At 42.4% G+C, this 23556-nt stretch overlaps 1 protein-coding gene across 1 annotated transcript in view; it reads left to right on the top strand.

Moving 5' to 3' along the window:
• Nucleotides 1-23556, top strand: part of RHBG (Rh family B glycoprotein) — a 54088-nt gene that overhangs the window by 25371 nt on the left and 5161 nt on the right. Inside the window, exons 3-8 of the mRNA XM_069218299.1 lie at nucleotides 6324-6474; nucleotides 8882-9029; nucleotides 10664-10830; nucleotides 13844-13981; nucleotides 19636-19769; nucleotides 21575-21696. Of these exons, the coding sequence (XP_069074400.1) occupies nucleotides 6324-6474; nucleotides 8882-9029; nucleotides 10664-10830; nucleotides 13844-13981; nucleotides 19636-19769; nucleotides 21575-21696 (860 nt within the window). The remainder of the gene's footprint in view (nucleotides 1-6323; nucleotides 6475-8881; nucleotides 9030-10663; nucleotides 10831-13843; nucleotides 13982-19635; nucleotides 19770-21574; nucleotides 21697-23556) is intronic.

Genomic DNA, 23556 nt, shown 5'->3' on the forward strand with positions numbered 1-23556 from the left:
CCCACTGCGTCATATTGTGTGCGGCGGCGGGTCAGCCCACTTCAGCCATTGGCTAAGCTCTCTGCGAGTGATGACACTCTAGTCTTTCACATGGAAAACATCTGCGCACTAAGTATTTGTCTTCACTGCCAAGGACTACTGTGTGTGTATTTTAGACGAAAAAAAATGGTAGTTCTAGACAATTACCTTAATTTGGTGAGACCTGGTAGCTCCTTAAAAAATAAAGTTTTACAAAAACACTAAGCAAAACAAGCATCGACAAAGCCTGCAAGCAGTGCGCTTGCACTGTCACTTGGCCACCTATTGTGTATGTATTAAAAAAAAAAACTCTAGAAAGGGGCTTTTAAACCGCCTATTTGTTAGAGTCAGTGTCACTCTTGTTTGCCACCTTCTAACTCTCCAGTGCTTGCAAGGCATCACTTACTAGTCACTTTCTTTTATTTCTGTGGTGCATGGGCCAGGTATAGATTGATTTATTTTAATTAGCCTCCGTCCGCTGCTCGCTCTGTGATTAGGGCACTATTTCTTCTTTTTTGTGAAAGTTTGACATACCGCAAATTTGACCCAAATGTATTGAAGCACTTAACAAGAGCACCAGTTACATTACACAAGGTCACAGTCATTTTTGCGAAGATTAAGTAATTTGCCCAGGATCCCGGATGGTTCATGCTTTGAACAAAGCCTCTAGGTGTTTATAATGGCCACCGGGTTCGGTCTCAAGGCAGTGCGAGTCCTCACAGTGTCTGTCACTGGGATAAAAAGGTGTTCAGAATACACGGTCATCCAATCCTTGGCTTCTCTGCAGAGCTCACTCAGGCAACCCGTTGACAAAGCCATCATCCTGGGTGGTTTTAGGTGTAGGGCAGTTGTTAAACACCTCCCCCCCCCCACCCCCCCAGAGTCCTGAATCATGTAAAAAGGACTGGCAAGGGCATCTCTTCAATAATCTCTGCCATTGGCTTATTGTGGTGTAGATTCTTGCTCTGCAACCAGTGGCGTAACAAAGGCCCCAGCAACCCCCACAGTGTGGGGGGCAAGTTCAAGGGGGCCCCCTCAGCACAGTGCCCTGGCCTGAGAGCTCCAAAGTGAGTTCGGAGGGGGCTCCTTCATGTACTTTGCAGGGGAGGGCCCCAGGTTTCGTTACCCTACTGTCTGCAACGTGATGCATTACCCTGCACGCAAAACTTAAAACTAACTGGTTCTGCCAGCATTGCAGTGGCACTTTAGTCATTCACAGCTTTCTGTGTCTTAGCCAAACGGTGCTCAAGCACACCGGACTTAACACGTAAAAAATACTGAAGGCCAAACTGAAATCTACAACAGTTCCAGGGTCACTAGATTTTGAAAACCAAAAGACAGACAGCTTGTGAAACAAGCATTCGCAAATTCAGTAGGTCTCAGTTAGGCGATGTCCCCAGTGTTTTCTTTAGCCATGTTGTACAACAACACAACTGCAAGATAAGTGCCTTGATCGGCCAGCGTGGATGGCGTCTTAGCTCTTTTTGTTGGTTTACTTCCATACATACTGCATAGCAGCTGTACAACATGGCTAAAACACATTGACAAAGGCCATTGCTCTTGCATAGGCTAGACCTATTGACTTTGCCAATGCTGGTGTAATTTTAGTTTTCCAAAAGCTCTTTCTGTTTAACCACCAACACCTGAAACATTTACTAGCAGGAGGGGGTAATTTGGCGCATGAGTGTCCAGAAGAACTCCATGAGGGCTGGATGTGTGCCACATTTTTGGGAGGGCCCTGAGTATGTAAATTACTTCCATTTACAGCTAAACATATTTAAATGTATTTTATGTAAATATCCTGATAGTTTGGCATGAATTCGGCCATCGAGAACCTATGCAGGACCAGGAGCTTGGCACAGCCCCCGGTAATCCTTGTGGCGCAAAGCCAATGGATCGTGGTGCGATGTGGGAGCTTCAAGGGCACCTCATCACATTCTGCAAGGGGACCCTGTCGGAAATCTCAGTCTGGTGGCTAACCTATTGACCTTTGATCCAACAGTGAGTGGACTATTATGTATTAATGCATTTCCCCATAGACACAGAATGGTTAAAGCCCTTTGATGTATCAGGCCCTAAATTTAGGGTGACCAGAATTTTAAAGCCCAAACCATCGCACAAAATAGATATTGCACAAAAATAGACGAAGGACTACAATTTTACTTCAACCAAACACACGGAACAACAGCACTCATCAGCGTAGAATAAAGAGGCACTAAGAAAATCAATAAAATGCAATTTTCAAAGCCAGTGTAATGACTGTTAATTAAATTGCTTTCTGATAAACCATGCTAAGTATCTTTGCTTTGGAAAACAAAAGAAATACCTCCCATCGTGTTCAGGAGATCCTCTTTAAAAACCGGGACATAAGCTAAATTTCCTGAAATCTGCAGGGACGGCTGGTGAAAACCCAGGACTGTCCCGGCAAATAGGGGATGTCTGGTCACCCTACCTAAATTTGTATGACGATTTCCCCACTTTACTGCGCTGTGTAATCCTGGCTATATCATTTCATCTAACTGTGCTTCGGTTCCTGCGCAAATATGTGATTTCCATCTAAATTAGCTGCCACATCCACTAAGAACTTGAAGCGCTCTGAAGCAGGTTAACCCTTAGTGCTTATAAAATAATCTGCACATTGAAGGTCACCACGAACTTTGGTGTACTTTCTGAAAATAAAATGAAGTTGTGGTAATCTCATATCTTCACTTTGCAGAACGGACTCGAAGCTCTATGCTTAAATATTGGAGACCCCGATAGACATAAATGTGTACTTCACATATACTTTAACTCATACATTTCAAAGAAACCCCTCCTATCACTTTTGCTATACATTGCCTTCTTTGATGTCAATCTCAGCAGAGAGATCAAAGAATGAATAAGCACTTTATCGTCCTGACTGGGTAGATGGACCCTGCTGGCCAGTAAGGGAAGTTCACACTGTAGCCGAGGGCTTCTGCCTCCACTACTCTGAATATGGCTTTTTTAAAATTAATAAGCCTCTGTAAATTAAGGGACTGATATCTGAATAGTGGCTCTGCACTGGGTGCAGCACCACTTTTCTTGCACCCCTTAGTGCCCCCTAACGGCACCATGTGTGTGCCGTATCTAAGGTACGGCGCACCATCGCGGTAGTTAATGAAACTAGCGTCAATTTTTTTTACGCTAGTTCGCAGCTTTGCAGGACTAGCGTAAAAAATGTTGACGCTAATCCTGCAAAGCCCATTGAGGCCCATTGAAAACAATTGATGCCTCCTTTTAACGCGTGATCTGAGCATACGTTAAAAGTGCAGAAAAAAGTGACACAAAGAAATCTCTTAGATTGTGCCATTTTTTCAGTCTCCCTAACAGGAGAATGTCCCCTGTGCATACATTACGCCTGCTGGCGCAGGCATAATGTAGCGCAAAGGGTTACAAAGTGCCGCAATGCATGCATTGCGCCACTTTGTAAATTTGCTGCAGCTTTTTTGGCATTAGTGTTAAAATAAATAAATACTGCAATGTGACACAAGGAGGCGCTAGGGGCTCTTAAATCGGCTCCTAAGTGTGTAGAAGTGAATCAAACTGCAGTGTACACTATACAGAACAAATATTCTCGAAGAGCTGAGGAGGCGGGTCTGAGGAAAATGATATCCAGTGGCGCCATTTGACAAGGCGTCTTACTTAACCCCGTCTTTTGGAAAAAAAACTCCTGGGCAAGAGGCTGTATTTCGCAACTTTCAACTTGCACCGCTCTACCCCATGAAGATCAAACGAGAGAGCATTAACGTCACGCGACCCGAGGAGAAAAACAAATCAAAAGGCATTTGTTGATTTTTCACTGGGTGCATTTCCAAACGCCCGGGTCATTGCACACCTGACAAGCTGGTTGCCAGCACAACTGCACTGGTTTGTGCAACGGCCAGGAGTTGTCCTAACCATTTCAAAGGACGAAATGCTTACAAGGTCGAGTCGTTGCAAAACCACAGCTCCACTCCTCATGCCAGCCTCGCCTGAAGGAGATTCTGTGGAAGAAGGGCATCAACGTCAATTCGCCAAAATGCCAGGGGTAGCGGAAGTGACATCACACGCCATTTGCCCTGTACTTGGAGTCACTCACATGCTTACACACACATTTTACGCATACACACACTCTCTCATATACACCCTATATCCCTCAAGCACGCGCACACCATGCATTCAAAAGTATGTTTACTTACCTCAGATGCCAGTGGGAGTCACATTTAAGCTAACTGAACTCCATACTTTGTTACACTAATAGTAAATAATAATATATTATTCAATATTAGTGTGAAAAACACACTGGCAGAAAACAAGGACAATGGAGGTCGAGTCGCCTATGGGCTCCTGGTACCGATTTTGCCACATCTGAGGTCAGGGGCCGCAAAGGGAGTGCCAGGGGTCGCAAGCGGCTAGGCAGGGGTCACAGCTGCGACCCCTAAATGACGCCCATGAATAAGGGCACATGGTAAAAAAATGCAGGGGGAGAAAGGGAGGCAGATCCTTTTTCTTAGAGTCAATAACCGGACTGGCAAATACCAAATTCGCCTAATTTTGATTCCACCTTATCCCTCTTTCTTCCACAAACCCTGCACTTCCGAGTCAATGAGTTCTGCATTCTCTTTTTCATCCGTGCTTTCCCGATCTGTCACAGTTTTCCTATCTTTGCCTTCTTTCTTATAGCTCCTTTTTTCATCTCTGGCTCTGGTCTCAGCTGCACTGTACAAAACAAGCATTTGTAATGCAACGGGTCTCGCGTTTGCTCATGTTAGAGCTGATGACATTGTAAACTCCTAACCCGACTTTTCACCTATCTGCAAAAGTGCATTTATGTACGCAACCTGAAAAAGTGCAATTAACTGTGTAAAGCGCTCGACTTCTGCCAAGCGAAATCGCGCTAGGAAAATAGAGAAAAAGTAGTCCACGAGCCAGACAGAAAACAGCGAGCCTCGCATGTTTTCTGTAGTTGCTCGATGCGTTCGAGGAGGGCTAGCCACCGGAAAAGGCATGACGTATGCATGCCTTCAACTAATGAAAGCAATCAGATTTTAATAGGCAAGCCCACGAACCAATGAAAAACACTGACGTGACATCGACAGGGCTCCGAGCCCTTTTCTAATACCTAAAGCGTCTCGCTGAGATACGCATGCGCGAACGCATGCTACGCAGGCTCGACCCTAATAAGGCAACTGCCTACAAGGATGAACGTTTGTCCGTGTTCTGTCCTATTTTCGAAGCGCTTCTGCATAAATACCTGTTTGCTGCATTTCAGTGCCACCTAGTGGTCACTATAAAAAACTGTAGCAGAAATTTGCAAGGTACAACATGGATCTCGACATACATAGAAGAGTACAATAATGAACCACTGGCAATGCCACTAGGTCTCTCTTGTATGCAGCTCTGGAATTACAAAAACTTTACTCTGGGAACCCATAGTTTGGGGGTTACGGCAGCCAACACAAAAGGAGTAGAGTGACGGGGCGGAGGCATGAAAAGCAGTCTGACAGTCAACTTATGCATTTTTGTTTTTTTAAAACCTTTCCTCAAAGATATTGGCACCAAGGAGAAATGTGACAGAAAATTAGTTTTGGCTTAATTGGTTGCAATGTCTGAATTTTATGTTGTGGAGAGCATTGTGTGCCCAGTAAATCTCAGGGAACAATAATAATGGTAAGATAATTTTTTCTGGCTGAATAACAGCTGCCAGATGGGAGATCCGGTGGGTTCCCTCTTCATCACAGCACTGCATGTATGTAGAAGTGAGTTCCATTAACAGTGCTTGTTAGAGATGTTGCCACCTATTCTGGGCTCCCCGATGAGAGAGTAGAACAAGCTCTAAATAGGAAGTCTAAATATGGTGGCTAAGGTACCACAGTGTAGATCAGAGGTCTTCAAACTGGGGGGCGGGCCCCCCTAGGGGGCCCTCAAGTGATCCCAGGGGGGGCGTCAAACTCTGGCCAAAATAAATATTATACAGATAACATGCCTTTGTTTTAAGCAGAATCATGTTATTGCAGTTTTAAAAAAGGTAACAGTACTTAACTGCAATGTTTAAATAGGTTTAGACATATTTAAACATTGCCATCTTCCTAAAATATTTGTGAAAAAGTCTGAGGGGGGTCCAAAGATTTTTATTTTTCAACTGGGGGGCGCGGCATTAAAAAGTTTGAAGACCACTGGTGTAGATGGAGAATGCAGGCAGAATGACTACCTCTGCCTTCCACTGAATCCGGCTGTAAAACCTGTTTCTCTGCACAGTGCTTGATCTACTTCACCTCCTCTTGTTTCTCTCCTCTTGGCGCTAGCATGATCAATGCAGATTTCTGCACTGGATCCATCCTCATCTCGTTTGGAGCAGTGCTGGGGAAGGCTAGTCCTGTCCAGCTGCTGATCATGACCCTCTTTGAAGTGACCTTGTTTGGCATCAACGAGTTCGTCATACTGAACGTGCTGGAGGTGAGTGCCTTAGCATGGGGCTTTCATAAAACTTTGATTTATATTGCCTTGGAAATCACTGACGATAGTGTGCCTGATTTATGACGCAATTCATTTCTTCAGAAAAAAGAAGTGAAGCAATTTATTTGTCTAAAAGTGCTGTGGAAAAAGAGGTCTCCAAATGTATAGTGCACAAGTGGAATAGATGGATGGATAAACGAGATTGGGAGATAGATAGATAGATAGATAGATAGATAGATAGATAGATAGATAGATAGATACAAGATAGATAGATAGATAGATAGATAGATACAAGATAGATAGATAGATAGATAGATAGATAGATAGATAGATAGATAGATAGATAGATAGATAGATACAAGATAGATAGATAGATAGATAGATAGATAGATAGATAGATAGATAGATAGATAGATTTAGAGAGAAGGGTCAGGTTTTTTAAAATGAGAAAATTGCGATTAATAAAAGATTAGGATTAAGGAAAGATTAGGCCAATGTCAACAATGGAAAAGCAAGATAGAGAAAATGTAATTGGAGGTAAAAGTGTGAGTGTAGGAAAATGAAACAGAGGAAAATGTAATACAAAGAGTATGAAAAATATGACATTGAGGGAGAACAGAACATTAGGTCTTCTGCTGCTTAATGTCTAATCTTGGTTTGCTGGAGCAATGGAGACCTCTCAATGCTATAATTAGAAATTACACATTTGCGCTTTAGTTTTTTTCATTACTGATACCAGTATAATAGGGACGTTATACAAATACACTGAAAAAGAGGCTTGAAAAAGTAAATAAAATGCTCATGCTCTAGGGCTACTTATGACTTTTAGGTACTTTGAAAGGGGCAAAGGACTTTTGAAGGGCCTAAAATACCGTACAAATCCAGAAACTGATGAAATTCAGTTTTTCTTCGATTGAAGAACCAACAACTTTGAAAAGAGTAAGTTTGTGATTTCATAAATTTCCCTTGCAGCAGCCTCCAACTGTTTCCATCATATTGGGGGTTCTTTTGTTTTGATTAGAGCAGAGTAATGTATCTGTTCAATGAAATAAGTTGGAAAATAAAAGGTTGTCTTTCAGGATTATTGTTCCTCCCATAAGCAAAGATGTTAAGCAGCTGGTTAAGATAGGGGATATGGCTATCGTGACATTGAGAAACATCACACATTCACACATTCCTCATCTTTTCCTTCAAGTCGTCAGTCAAGAATGGTTGTCATGGCTACACATCAAATTTTTTGATTAGATGGATTGCTTATGACCGCAGTTTTTCTGTGTAACATTCATTGAGTAGCAACCCAACGCTAGACGTTAGCTTTCTCCTATGGGAAGCCGTGTCTGGAAGAATTCAATGTCCTTAAAAATAATATCATATTTTGAAAGAAATTGCAAAACAAAGATGTCTAATGTTTCAACAAAATACAGGATGTTCCATCTCCATTCACAAACACACCATATGTTGGGAAATACAATAAAACAAATCTGTCAATTGTGTAAACCAATGATTTAAAAGGAATGTACCATTGATTACAAGAAGCTGATGGACAAGGTTGAGAACTGATGGACATGGCTGAGAGAACATAAATCATAATACACTAGAATCATGACTGCAAATCCTTTGGATTTGGACCTATTAAGTCTTCCCATATTTTGGAATTAAATCCTGGAATAGGATTGTCGTTCTGTTTTCAGAAGTGCAAAAGGAAAAATACTCTGTATTAGAAATTATTTTTTTAAACTTAAGTCTGCAACTCAGACTATCTTGTAACTATATGCATAAGGTCACACAAAAGTTTGCAGGTATGTTTTTTCATTACCAGAAGAAATACCTGTGTATCAAAGTTGGCGTAGATCTGCTAATATCCATAACATATAAATATTATGCTACACTACACTAAACTCATAAACATCGAAAAACATAAAATTTACAAAATTAAACAAATGTTGGACATTTATGAAATAGTTGGAAATTACAAGCATAGCACTATGGAAAGTGAAAATATAAATCAGCTGTAAGAGGATGTAGAATATAGGATTCATAAGACACTTGGTTACAACACAGAGGTTGGAGTTTAGAACCTACCTTTTGACATCTTTAACACTAGTATAAATAATACTAGCGCTACTCTAAATTGCACTACTGTAGTGGGGCAAAGAATACTTCTACAACTCTGGAAATACCCCCATAGTACACAAGTTGAACATTTCACCCAAGTCATGTTTTGTACTGTTTAATGAGGAAGGGGTCAAGCACTATCTAAAAACTGGTTACATGGCAGAGGAAAATTATGCAAAGAATTATGAGTATCAGGGGTAGTTAAGGGTCTGCCTATAGGATTTGCAAGCTAAGAAGATCTAGTGCAAATGTCTCCCCTTTAACACTTATCTGTCTCTTCTTTACCCTTTAGGCAAAGGACGCTGGAGGCTCGATGACCATTCATACCTTTGGAGCATACTTTGGATTGGTTGTGTCACGGGTGCTCTACCGTCCAAACCTGGATAAAAGCCGGCACAAGGAGGGCTCTGTCTACCATTCCGATCTCTTTGCAATGATTGGTATGTTGTTACATTGTGAGCAGACACTTCTGTCCTGCACTTACAAAGTGCTGTAAATTAGTGATACAACTTTGACCACAAAGTGGAAGAACACGAACCAGGAAACAGTTTGGCAGGTATATGTTCTACGTTTCCCCAAAATAGGAAATGTTTGGCAGATTCTTCTTCTGCCTCAAAGGCCTACTGAAGAATTAAAAAAATGATGAAAATGCGAAATTTAAGGACATCTTAACACATTTGCAAGATTGTCAAGGTTTACTTGAACACATTTTATTGTACTATTGTACATCACAAATAAGTGGTCCGTAAAGAAATTTGACGTATTTCTGTGGAGTGCTTATTCTAAAAAATTGATGAACGTTAAGATGCTAGATATTAAAATTACATTGCGTATCAACAGTGCAGTTACTTTAAATTTTCAAAATTAACATGCGTACGAAATACATGTGCCCAGGAAGGTGTACATTTTTAAAGCACTTTGGAAAGACAATGGCAAAAGTGATCTTGAAATGTTTAGATTGGTTTATTTACATAAAACTCAAGCAAATTGTTCACTTTCAATATCTATCAAGGTGATAATTCTTTACTGTAATTGTTCCTGGTGGGAAGTGAATAACGAAGTGAGCTACGCAGCATATTTATGTTGTTTGGCTTTAAATACAAATATGCAATTTTAAGAATAATCGCTTATGACAAAAGTGCATTAGGCAGCAGCATCACTCTTTTGAGAAACTTTAGTTCTATAAACTACCAAGCAAACTCCATGCTAAATAAAAATATTATGTGGGTTCTGATGGCAAGGGATTCAGGTAACATCGTTATGTTCATACATTTGTGAGTATAATCTGCACAGGGAAGAGAATGGGAAAATATGTTTATTTTAAAAAGTGGAAAGTAATGCAGGACACCTTAGGAATGTCATTGTTTGTGAGTTTTCACATCGCCCTTTCACCTGTTCAAAGCAAGCAAAATGTCTGGATGGAAAACCAACCATAAATAGGGGATAACATGCAGGATTCAGTTTGGAAACATCATTTCCAATTTCCTGCCTTTTTCTCCAGTTTCCCTGGGGAAACTAGTTGCCCGGTATTTCCACAATCCAATGTATGACATCAGAGTTATCTTTACTTCCGGGTGCGGGAATGGCAATACAGTATTTCCACATAACTGGTAATGGGCAATGCTTAATTTGTGCTTGTTTTTTCCGGTGCGGAGCACCAGCACTTATTTTTGAGGGCCGGCACTTATTTTTCTGCCTCAAGCATTTATTGCGAGCAAAAGACACATACGGGAAAGATGGAGGAAGAGAAAAACGAAAAAGCGCCACAAAGGAGAAAGCTGCAAGAGTGAGCTCAAGGGGCAAGGACTGGGTGTAAATGGATTGAAGAGGCCCGTGATGGCTTCAGGATTATGCTGCCTCAGTATTCCGTGTTCGCACATTTAATTGCAGCAGCCACATGTTTAAGAGGAGGGCTTTGGGCACCGGCATGTTTTTATTTACAAATTAAGCACTGGTAATGGGCCCCTGATGTGTAAAAAATACATGTATATGTGTCTTTAGATAAGTGACAATGACCATAGAGCTTGAGCTGATGAAATCCAAAAATGTTTATCATTTGACTTTTTTTGTGCAGGGACAATTTTTCTATGGATGTTCTGGCCAAGCTTCAACTCTGCTATCACTGCTCATGGTGATGATCAGCACCGAACCGCCTTGAACACCTATTATTCCCTGGCAGCTTGCACCATAGCCACCTTTTCCACATCGGCGCTACTCAGTGGAGAAGGAAAACTAGACATGGTGAGCATACCTAATTTAGTTTTTTTTTTTTATTCATGTTCTCATTAAGGTTGGTAGACTTCTTGGAGGTCAGCTCATTTCACGCGATCCATGCTTGTCAAATAACGTTGAGGCAGTGGTTGCCAAGATGGTCTGGGCTCAGTCCTTCTTGCTATTTGACATGCAGTGGCCTTTTTAGAAATCCAGTTGTGTGCATAGAGGCCTGCAAACCTCTGCTTTTCCAAGTTTGTTCTTAAACTTGCTGACAATATTCTGGGATCTGATTCATAAAATTCTTGCTCCACTAAGTTAGACCTAGGTCTGGTAATACTTTCATTTATTAGTGTAAACTCACATTTGTTCACTCATAAATTAAATTACTCACATCCAAAATTTCACTATTATGGTGTAATTTCACGTGTCAGCAAATCTGTTAAAAGCAGTGGGATCTAGGCATACTAAGGCAGGGGTTGTGAGTCTAAGTACCAGAAACATCGCATGTTGTGGTTATTTACAAATCATTGACAGGCATATTCCCACCCTGTCATAAGAGATGTACTCATGTCTAGTGTCAGGGTTTTGGGAAGAAAAAAAGTACTGAATTGCAAAGACAAATGTATTAATGGGTTATATTTACACATTCACAAATGTACACCTGTTAAATGTAGATATTTGTACATTCTTATCTATGAATACTCCTAGAAAGCTAAAGCAGTTGAGGTATCCTAAGTGTACCAGTGAAATAAGTTGAGATTTACAAAAAATACTACATTGTTTGCACAAATTGTATTGGAGAAACAGTAAATAGAGTATATTTCTTATATTTTCAATTAACAAGCCAAGATTAAGTCAAATGCACAGCCTAGCATTAAGTTCAGTTTAATATGTTTGCGTTCACTAATTAACCAAGTTATGGCTCTAAAATGTAACCTAAAAACCAATTTCATTTGCCATTTATGGCCCACTACACAAACTGTAACCAACGCTCCGCCATGATAACCATTACTCGACCACCAAATCGACTGTTCGTAAACAATATTTATACCAGTGAACATTGTAGTTAACAATCAGACATTATAAAGTAATAACATATGTTATAAAAAGTGGTATTGTGTCCATGGTCATTTTATTGATAATATCAATAATAGGATGTCATATAGTGATGTACATGTAATATAACAAAGGGTGATGCGTAAACACCAGTGATGTCCTCACTGTATTTTGCAGTGCTAGATCATCTTTGAAGTCATGAGTGGTCCATTTTGGAGATGAGTTATGGTTAACATGATGAGGACAAAAGTTCTGATTTCAGTAGCAGACCATGACTGAAGGCCTTCAAGGGTTTTCTATCTACTGTTTTGAAATCATTATGCCAATGAAATGGCATTTTCTTTTTGGTGAATGAGGTTTTCCCCATGTAACAGTTAGAGGGCCTGCACTATCTGAACTTTAGAAACTGTTTGGCAGTGTTGGAAGCAGCGCTCAACCACCCATGCCTTCTACCTGGCCCTGCACATGGCTATAGGCCTCAGACGTAATCTGCCTTTTTTTGAAGTTCACAAATTCATTGAAATTTGCAAAGTCAGGAAAATTGAGCTAATTCCCTACATCAAAATGGTGGCAGTGCTCACACAAGTGTTTCTGAATTTGCAAGTTTACCATTCACTAGATTAGTTTTTTTTAATTTGAGCTATTTTCCCTCGCCTCTGGATACTTGCCTACCACTCTGTGCAGCCGAGATCTGGTCTTGGTCTTACGCTTTTCTCTGTGATTTTTTTTGATGACATGAAGCTTGTGAGGTTGGGCACAACTGGGAATTCCAAGATGAAGGAAAACAATAATTCAAATCTTTCATCACCCAATCTGTTTTCATGAAACATTCTAAGATGATTGATAGAACTCTTTAGTTCCCAGCTTGTAAGTTTAAAAGAAAGCTACTTTAAATGTTTAGTCTTCAGTGCCTTCATAACCCTTTTTTTCTAGTGCTAATATCTCAAAAACGATTGAATGGAATTACTCACTCTACACAATAAAACCTTCTGAGCAAAGTTCTACTTACATTCCAAGTTTGGTGTACATGCATTCAAGTGTGTTGTGCTGTAGCAAAGCAAAATGTGCTATGAAGCTTTAACAAAGAAACACATGCCTTATTTAACAGTACAGATGTGCAAGATACTTGGGATGACCAAATTTAGATAGTTTTTCTAAGGGTATGTCAAATCTCGTGCAGATTCATCAAATGGTTTCAAAATTATAAGCAAACAAAACATTAATTTTTAATGGAAAGTGCAGCCGTACCACTAACAACAGTCGATATCTCTATGTAGTCTATCCTATGCATTGTTAACTGTTTCTCTATCTTGTATGTTGTCGTTTAACACCTACAGGCATAGGACTTAAACATGTTTGTGAAAAGCCAAACTGTATCCTTTTGTATGTTACAAAATTATCTGTGACGAACCACTCTGTATTATTTTAGATAGTATGGTTATTTACAGAGTGATTTCTCTCTCCCTTGAAATACTATTACTTGCTTAATAAATACGTAAAAAGTATTAATTCAAATCCTTGGAATCCAGATTTCACATGAATATTCACATAAGGTGGTGGTAGACAGTATCTATATCAAATATCTATATAATAATATATTTAATAGCTGAAAAGTTGAATGAGCATTAAAAAGGAGGAAGAAGCATACATTCACAGGGGTACCAGGTAGGTGATGATAAGGGGAGATAGTAAAAGGTGGATTCTTTTTTTAGTTATGCAGTCCATGGGCTACCCAAGTTTTAGAGGCCTTCGCCAGTTTTCAGATGTGTCTCCGTCTTCCGTAAATGTTCAAAATGTGAATAGTTCATATATGGGCATCTCCCTTCATAGTTCTGAAGAATGGCAATTGCGTGCAACTGTATTTTCTTTTTGTTGCAGAATTTTGTGATAAACCAACCCTAGGGAGTCGTAGTTAGTTATGTAACTTGTTTGTCCTTACTCTGACTTTCTGGGTATGGATAACAATCGTTATCTATTTCTGCAGGTTCACATCCAAAATGCTGCGCTGGCCGGTGGTGTGGCCGTGGGTACGTCTGCCGAGATGATGCTGACTCCATTTGGTTCCATGATTGCGGGGGCCCTGGCTGGCATCATCTCCACCCTCGGGTTCAAATTCCTCTCCGTAAGTATACGCAGTGCAGGATCGCGCCACACGTTAGAAGAAATCTATAGCTAAACCTTCATTAACCCGGAGTTTTGCTCTTCAACTTTATTGGTATAGAAATTGTACTCTATAATTCAGAAATGTATTTTCTTTGTTTTTCATGCTCCACCATACTGAGACCCGAAACAATAGTCAACATTGCCAAGTAACACATTTTTTGTAAGTGTTCACCTCTCAGGTGCCCCCAACGTATTAGGCATTTTTTCTGACCTTTTTTCTTCTTCTTTGGCTGGCCTCCTCTGTCCGGACTTACATGGTCCTTTTTATTCTCCCCCCCCCAAAAAAAAAATACATTATCTTCTTTTGTTGTTTTGTTCTAACAATTAATAATATTTCAGAAACTGGAACACGCCCTTTTCAGAAACTGAACTTCAAATCTAGTTCTCGTCTTTTGAAGAAACCGCCTTCTCCCAGGATAGACATTTACAAAATCAGGATTTCTCAATTTTGGGTGTTTTGTACATGGGATTTCTGGCGGGAGACCACCATAACGGAATAGGGGAAGAGACATTGGGCCTGATTACAACTTTGGCAGAGGGGGTTAATCTGTCCCAAATGAATATGTGACAGAACAACTAGGTCCTAAACAACTATAGCCTAAACCACTACTTCTAAACAACTATAAAGTCTCTAAAACTAAGTACTGAACAACTATTGTCTAAACAACAATTGTGCCTGAATAACAATTGCCTGAACAACTAATATATATATATATATTCCAACCAACTAATAAACCATAAAAACCAAAAAGAACACCTCACCTTAAAATTAGTTGTTCAGGCAATTGTTTTTCAGGCACAATTGTTGTTTAGACAGTAGTTGTTCAATACTTAGTTGTAAAGACTTTTCAGTTGTTTAGCAGTAGTGGTTCAGGCAAGTAGGGGTTTAGACCTAGTTGTTCAGGATGTTTCCCGTCCCAGATGTGACAGATATCTCGCCCGCCGTATTACGAGTTCCATAGCATATAATGGACTCGTAGTAAGGTGGGTGGAATATCCGTCACATTTGGGAAGGATTAACCCCCTCCGCCAAAGTTGTAATCAGGCCCATAATATGAATGAGTCCTATGGCCAGAGATGCCCTGTGTGGGTGTGGCGTAGGGTCTGAGAATAGGGTTCCAGACCCCTAAAAGCTATTTCAAGAGACAATAATGGAATGAAAAGCTACAAGTGAAGAACCTCCAGTGCCTTTGCATGCCCCACACACAAAATGCCACTTCAGCAGAAAACGCCTTCCACAAAAGCATGAACTGTCATGCAAAGCTCAAGCCTGTTTGTTGATGTTGACTTTTATCTCAGTTGTCCATGTCACTCTTCAATAGTCTCCAGTGCTTAATTTGTAAATAAAAACGTGCCGGTGCCCAAAGCCCTCCCCTTAAACCCGCAGCATCTGCAATTAAATGTGGGGAACACGGAATACTGAGGCGACGTAATCCTGAAGCCATCTCAGTCCTCTTCGATCCATTTAAAGCAACTCCCTGCCCCTTCAGCTCACTCTAGCAGCTTCCTGCTTTCTCCCATTGTGACACTTTTCAGTTTTTCCCTTCATCCGTCTTTCCCATATGTGTCTTTTGCTCGCAGCAAATGCTTGAGGCAGAAGAATAAGCCCTGGCCCTCAAAAATAAGTGCCGGTACTCAGCACCGGAAACAACAAGCACAAATTAAGCACTGGCTAGTCTCACTGACAAAGGAGAACTTCAGAAAACGACTAACATGCGAACCTTAGAAAAGCACAGTACCAAAATCCTGCCTAATCTCTTAGATGTCCCGCAGGAATAATCCTATTTAAATCTCACATGCTTTCTTTTGTGTAGCAAACTGAAGGATCGGGGAACAAATACAGTAAAAAAATAAACAAAATGACAAAACCTAAATTATGCGGTGAGTATAAGTAGAGTTGCCAGAAAATGAAAGAATCCACTCTAATTTGAATTTTAATAAAAAATATATTTTTGTCTAGTTTCGTAAACTGCCACATTGTTGAAGGTTGTTGATTCACAGTGTAAGCATAATTTAAATTAATTGATAACAAAATCTAAGTCAAATTATATAGAAGATACAACAGACAGAAAGGTTATTGGAAACTATTGATCAGCTGCCTATGGTTAATTGTCAAAGTCAATAATTTACATAATTCCCGGTTAGCTGTGGGCTTTAGATGCCAGTTTGTACCTTCTCTGTCCTGAGACCACATCAGCTCTCCTTCATGATGGGCATGGTATCCACACTCCGCTGGATGGCTGCAGGTCATTACAATGAGGGGCTATTTAGAGGATGTGCCAATAACTTATGTGTGTTTGAATGGCAGGCGAAGGTCAAAAGTAGGAATATCTCACGATGGAACGTCTTGCCACGGCACTGACTAAGACAATAGTTTTGTCTTTTTCATAGTGAAAAGATTTTGGTGTTGGGCTAGCAAATTCTTTGTTTAGACTTGCAGGGTTACTGGGAGAGCAACCTGTCAACGTGCTAAGAGTCCCCAGAAATAAAATAAAATGCTGAGCCAACTCCAACATTCCATTGACATTTTTTCTGTGAGTGAACAAGGATTTATTTAGCAAGGCAGTGTTAATGTGAACAACATGAAGTTGGCCTCTAGGCGAGGTTCTCTTTGGGGCCCTGAAGGGCGCTGCTGTACTTCCGAGCATCCTCCTACAAAACCCATGGCTTTGTGATGAGTGGTGCTGATGGCAGTGCCAGGGCCTGTGATGAGACGTGATTGGCCGGGGCTCTGGGTGTGAGGTGTTAGTGGCTGTGCCAGAGACCTCTGATGTTAGGCGCTGGTGGCCACTTCGGGTCCCTGTTGTGTAAGGTGTTAGTGGCTGCGCCAGGGACCTCTGATGGTAGTTGCTGGTGGCCACTTTGGGGCTCTGTATGTGAGTTGTTGGTGTTAGTGGCTGTGCCAGAGACCTCTGATGTTAGGCGCTGGTGGCCACTTCGGGTCCCTGTTATGTGAGGTGTTAGTGACAGTGCCAGGGACCTCTGATGGTAGGCGCTGGTGGCCACTTCAGGGCTGTGTTATGTGAGGTGTTAGTGGCTGTGCCAGGGACCTCTGATGTTAGGCGCTGGTGGCCACTTCGGGTCCCTGTTATATGAGGTGTTAGTGACAGTGCCAGGGACCTCTGATGGTAGGCGCTGGTGGCCACTTCAGGGCTGTGTTATGTGAGGTGTTAGTGGCTGTGCCAGGGACCTCTGATGGTCAGGGCTGTGTTATGTGAGGTGTTAGTGGCTGTGCCAGGGACCTCTGATGGTAGGCGCTGGTGGCCACTTCAGGGCTGTGTTATGTGAGGTGTTAGTGGCTGTGTCAGGGACCTCTCATGGTAGGCAGAGGTGGGAACAGGAGATGGAGCCCTGCCTAGAAAGTTGGAGAGGATGGAAAGAGAATGTAGCAGAAAAGCAGAGTAGGAGATGGAAGAGAGAGAGAAAGAGAGAGGAAGAAAAAAAGAAGGGGAAGAAGACAGCAGGACCGTGGAGAATCGAGTGGGAGAGAAATAAGCGAATTGAACTAAATAAAGAATCAGGAGCAGAAAAGATTGTCAATAATGTTGCAGAAAGAAAGAATCTGAACACAAATTGTCAGAGAGAGATAGACAAAACAGGTAGAGGGAGATAGGAGATACACAGAGCAGAGGAAATGAAGGATTATGCTATAGAAAGGAGAGGGAAGCGTAAAATAGAGGACATAAAAGTTGCTAATATTTTACGCAGAAAGAAAGTCTCAAATTTGACTAGTCGGAGTCCGATGCCCATTTTCCCATCAGCCTTGGCAGCGGTGAGAGGCACAGAGGAGGTCACTGTGAGGAGCCGACATTGGTGAGCCGAAGGAGGCGGTGCTGGGGCACGGTATGGCGAGTAGTGTTAGCAGCTGAGATGGCACTCGTGGGCTTTGAGAGAAGTTGGCACTGATGGGCAGTGTTAGGAGCTGGCACTTGTGGGCAGTATTAGGGCTGGCATTTATGGACAGTGGCAGGAGCTGTCAGGGTTGGACAGTGTGAGATGAGTCTCTTGGTCAGGGTGAAGAAAGGAGCATTGCGGAGGTGTGAGTAGCCTACACCTTTGGGGAGTGTGAGGAGAAGACACTGGGGGGACAATTGTGAACAGTGTGAGGAGGTGCCATGGCTGAGCTTAATAGTGACTTGGTACTTGTGGGCAGAGGAAGGAGCTGGCACTGGTGAAGCGGTGTGAGTAGGTGGCTCCAGGATGAGCAGCTTTCGCTTTGCAGTAGTGGGAGGAGTAGGCAGGCACTGCTAGTCAATATGGCAGGAAGTCTAAGGAGTTGGCAATAAGGGATAGCAAGGGGTGGCATTGGTGGACTGTGGGGAGCTGGCACTGGCCAAGTGTGTGATTAGAACACCTGTGAGAAGCTGCACCTGTGGGCAACTTGAACCCGTGATAAGAGTGAGCAGAGTTATGTGTGGGCGCAAGTTGAAGAAGGCGCTACCCATTGGTGAGCTTTGTGGAACCTTCTCCTGTTACTCAGTGTGAGGCGCTGGCATTGGTGGGATGTGAGCGGTTGACACTGGCAGGCAGTGTGAGGCGCTGGCATTGGTGGGATGTGAGCGGTTGACACTGATAGGCATTGTGAGGCGCTGGCATTGGTGGGATGTGAGCGGTTGACACTGTTAAGCAGTGTGAGGCGCTGGCATTGGTGGGATGTGAGCGGTTGACACTGATAGGCAGTGTGAGGCGCTGGCATTGGTGGGATATGAGCGGTTGACACTATTAAGCAGTGTGAGGCGCTGGCATTGGTGGGATGTGAGCGGTTGACACTGGCAGGCAGTGTGAGGCGCTGGCATTGGTGGGATGTGAGCGGTTGACACTGGCAGGCAGTGTGAGGCGCTGGCATTGGTGGGATGTGAGCGGTTGACACTGTTAAGCAGTGTGAGGCGCTGGCATTGGTGGGATGTGAGCGGTTGACACTGATAGGCAGTGTGAGGCGCTGGCATTGGTGGGATGTGAGCGGTTGACACTATTAAGCAGTGTGAGGCGCTGGCATTGGTGGGATGTGAGCGGTTGACACTGTTAAGCAGTGTGAATCGCTGGCATTGGTGGGATGTGAGCGGTTGACACTGTTAAGCAGTGTGAATCGCTGGCATTGGTGGGATGTGAGCGGTTGACACTGTTAAGCAGTGTGAGGCGCTGGCATTGGTGGGATGTGAGCGGTTGACACTGGTAGGCAGTGTGAGGCGCTGGCATTGGTGAGATGTGAGCGGTTGACACTGGCAGGCAGTGTGAGGCGCTGGCATTGGTGGGATGTGAGCGGTTGACACTGGCAGGCAGTGTGAGGAGTTCACAGTGTGTGGGGGACGTTAGGCGACAGTGCTCACAATACGGAAGCATGACTGGGGAAGAATGGATGTCTAGGGCTTGAGCAAGATGCTGCAACGGAAGCAGGATGAAGAATAATCTGAATAAGGTTGGCGACTCTCTGTTCTGGTATAATGAGCAAAAAAAAATGACTGGATGCAGCTCAGAATAATAATCCAGTGCCTGAGATTAATGCAAGCATCACACCCATTGCACTTTTATTTTCCTCAGAAAAATGTTGATGGCAGGTATACTTGTAACCAGGACCCCATGTGAGTTTATGGCATTTTTATTTTATTTTTGCAGCCAATCCTGGACTCCAAACTGAAGATACAGGACACGTGTGGCGTTCATAACCTCCATGGAATGCCAGGCGTAATGGCAGCTCTCATTGGTGCCCTTGTGGCATCCCTGGCCACAGCAGACATCTACGGTGCTGGGTAAGCTCTCATTTATCGAGCAGTCCTCCAGGGAAGAAGTCTCACTGACACACAGAGGGGACATTGAGAGATCTGACATGCTCAAACACTCTCAATACAAAACAGAATTGGCCAAGCTCATGCGTCCTGCCTGTGATGCAGGGGTTCAGACCTACTGGCTTTGCCAGTGCTTGTTTTGTAAGATTGCTGGTCATGTATGCGCATACGCAGGCAAGCACCTTGGAAAGGCTGTAAAATCATTCACAGTTGGACACCTGCCACTATATATGTGACCGGCAGCAGTGGAGCCCTAGTGGGAGTCTGCACTCAACAAGCTGGCTCTATAGGAAGAGCGGAAGTGACGTAAAGAGTCTGGAGGGTGGGAAAGGGAACAGAGCTGGAGGGTGAGCGGGGACAGCAATCAGATCAAAGAGAGAGGGAGACAAAATATTCCCTTGTGCACTACAATGCAGGTTTCTGACATCATCAGTGAAGGTACAACTCATCCAGTTAAGACATGGTGAGACAGATATGCTCCACTGCGCAGGACAAACAGAAGAATAGGGAGGAACATCATTGAATCAGGGACAAGGAACAGACCCAAAGCCTATTCTATGTTCACTGAATATAATATACAGACTGGTTCATAATGCAGACAAGTGCCAGCATTATTGTAATTTTGTTTCAAACACTGTGCATTGACCCATAAGGCAATACATGAAAACTGCCCTCCATATATTGTAGAGCTTTTGACCACCTCAGGAGGATACAAGGGTCTGAGAAGAAAAGATTACCTACTGCTAGAGGTTCCCAAATTTAAGTCTTCACTAGCAAGCAATCATTCTCTGCAGTAGTTGTTACCCCTGGAACCTGTTACTAGTAAACTGAAGGCAGCTCACGCCTCTTGCTACTTTCAAGAAACAACCCAAATACTTCTGTTCAAACAGTTTCTGACCCAATGCTAGTTTATTGCAAAGGAAGGCTACATCAACGTAGACAATCTGACCTGATCAACTTTTCAACATTGAGCTCATTTACTCTGCACACAACCTTTTGGCTGTTAGATGTTTATATATGTAGGTTATTTAATGGTTGTAAATACATTCTTCCCTTTTCTGTATTGATCTATCCCTAGTACTAGTTTGATTTTTTGTTGTTGTAAAACACTCACATATCACCCTGGTCTCTTTTGATGTATAAATACTTAACAGAAATAAATAAGTGAATTAGAAACAAACAGCTAAAGGTATCTGGAGGTGAAACCTAAAAGACATGCATGCGGGCTAGGATGAGTCTTGACTGATAAACGGCAATGCCTCAGGCCACAGTGGCAAGAGCATTGGCAGCTGCAAAGCAACATAGAAGTATCCCTGGCAGGCAAGGAGTGTGTAGGAAACTCCATGCAGGGAGTGATTTGCATGACATGTGCTGCATTTTCTTTAGTAACTTTGTATTCATTTGAGCTAGAAGTACATTTGTTTGCTGAAACCTGGAAATTATAGAATACATAGCAAGTGTGTCAAATCAGTAATTACTCAGAAAGCTTGCAACTACAGTATTACGTAATCTCAGTAACCCTGATTAAAAGGTGATAGGATTTCTGCACCCTGAATGGATGGAAAGGGTTATTTACTTTGTTGAATCTTTTTTCATCGCTAAATCCACTGGTATTTCTTTATTTTAAATTTTCGGAACTTTAGCCATTCACTGGGCTCTCAAACCTGAGGCACACATTTGCCCTCTACCCATTCCTTCTTAATTTCTTTTGCTAGTTGTGCAGAGCTTCACAATCACTACCAAACACCTCCCTGTCACCTCTTTTCCAGGATGAGCGATGTCTTCCCCCTGATCGCGGATGGATCCCGGACAGCGCAGAGCCAAGCAGTCTACCAGGCGCTGTCGTTGCTTGTTGCCCTGGGCTTCGCTGTGTTTGGAGGAATCCTTGTTGGTAGGTTTGTGCCCTGGATAAATGTAAAAGTGAAGAGCCCCCTTTCTCAAGTCATTTCGTTTTTGAATGTTGAGTATTTCCATGCTATTACATTTTTGCTGCGATGATGGCTCAGGAAGTTGAATGTTCACCACCGACAAATCCAGCGTTACGAAGGTGGTTGTGAGTTTAAATCCTGGCACAGCAGAATCATCTTTCTGAGGTGGGCAAGTTGAGTACCATAAATTGGGCAATAGTAAAATCTATTATTTACAGTGCTTACAAACTGCAGAAGTGCAGCACTGAGTGCTATATAAAAACAAGTTATATATAAAATCAAAGTATTGACTTCCTCCAGGAACAGCATAACCTGTCCTAGAGCTTGTGGGCTTATGTAAAAAGGATTGCAGGACTGGGTGAGAAGTGACATTTCTCTCCCACTGAAAGACACATGTTTTTTAAGAAGTTCCATTCCTGACAGCTCATGCAACAGTGCCAGCCCAGTGAGAATTTTTAAATCCAAGGGAACTCTGCCGTTATACTGTTAGGTGTTTAGGTACAAATATGTGCTATGTTAATCTGTTGATATCCACCTAAATGGCATATATGTGTGATACTAGAGATGTGTAGTGTGATGTTCTGCCTAATGTATGATGTAGGCTGTAGTGCTTGTGCCTGTCAAGGTGCTACTAGAGATGCCTGTTGATGGTGTCATTTCTCTCTGGTCATGTCATTTGCTCCTAAACTTCTCTGCCACATCCTATGAATTACTAAGTGAAGTAAGCCCATAAGGCCAGAAAGAAGGAAACCCTTCTACTGTAAAATCTGAAATAAACTGCAAAGTCATCCAGCTGTCCACCAGGACAGCGCTCCAAAGGACATTCTAATCCAGAAGGTTTTTGGTGTTGCAACCACATCCAGAAAACGTTCTGTGCCAGCAGATATCTTTGGGTTGGGAGGGATGTGAAGGGGGTGTAGGAACTGAGATGAGGATCAAAATACTCATCGTACTGGGGATTCTTAAGTAGAAATAAAAAGATCACATTGTACTCATCATTGGCCTAAACCTTACTAAAAAGCAGAATGTGCCCAACTATAAATGAGCTTGCGTTGACCGCACAGGATCAAACATTAAACATGTGATTGCACCATTGATGGGAGAAGTATCAAAGTAAGCATCATTATCACATCATCGGCCACTTCCCTGTCCTCTCCATCAGTCTGCATGGTAGAGAGAAGGCGAAGGCTTTGCCAGTGCCTCCATAAGCCAAGTTAAAAATTAGGCCCACAGATCTACCTTGTTATTAGTGCATGGGGTACACTCTTGCAGCAAAATGCTATTTTACCTGTTAGTGTTGAACATCCCTGTTCTATTGCTGGGTGAGGGGAGTAGGCTATGTAGTGGCCAAAAAAAGACTGCAGTCTGCAAACATTTGGAAAATGAAATCCCAAACTACCGAAAGGTGAAGCAATGCCATGCTAATGGCAGATTGTTCGCTATGCAAGTTCTAATTAACAAAAATAATACTAGAAACAATGTCTTGTATTGGATCTGGTAAATTTACCAATAATCAAGAAAAAATACATCATCTCACCCCATCTACTTAAGAAAGAACAAGGCTAAATGTCCACTCTCGCAGGTGAAGTCTGACAACTGGGCAAGACTGAACGGCTACTCTGGCAACTTAAAGAGGTGAGTGCCCGCTGCACTCCAGACACTGAAGAAGAGACTCCTAGCAACAACAAAGGCTCAGTGACATAGTAAGGGAATAATACCTCTTGTTCAAAAAAATGTTTGAAAAATCACCTTGTGGACAATTCGGGCCCATCTTAAATTGGGGAAAACCCAGGAAAGACCCACCAAAGAGGGTCCCTTGACAG

This window comes from Pleurodeles waltl, chromosome 12 (genome assembly GCF_031143425.1).
Source record: "Pleurodeles waltl isolate 20211129_DDA chromosome 12, aPleWal1.hap1.20221129, whole genome shotgun sequence".
In the NCBI taxonomy this organism is placed as follows: Eukaryota; Metazoa; Chordata; class Amphibia; order Caudata; family Salamandridae; genus Pleurodeles; species Pleurodeles waltl.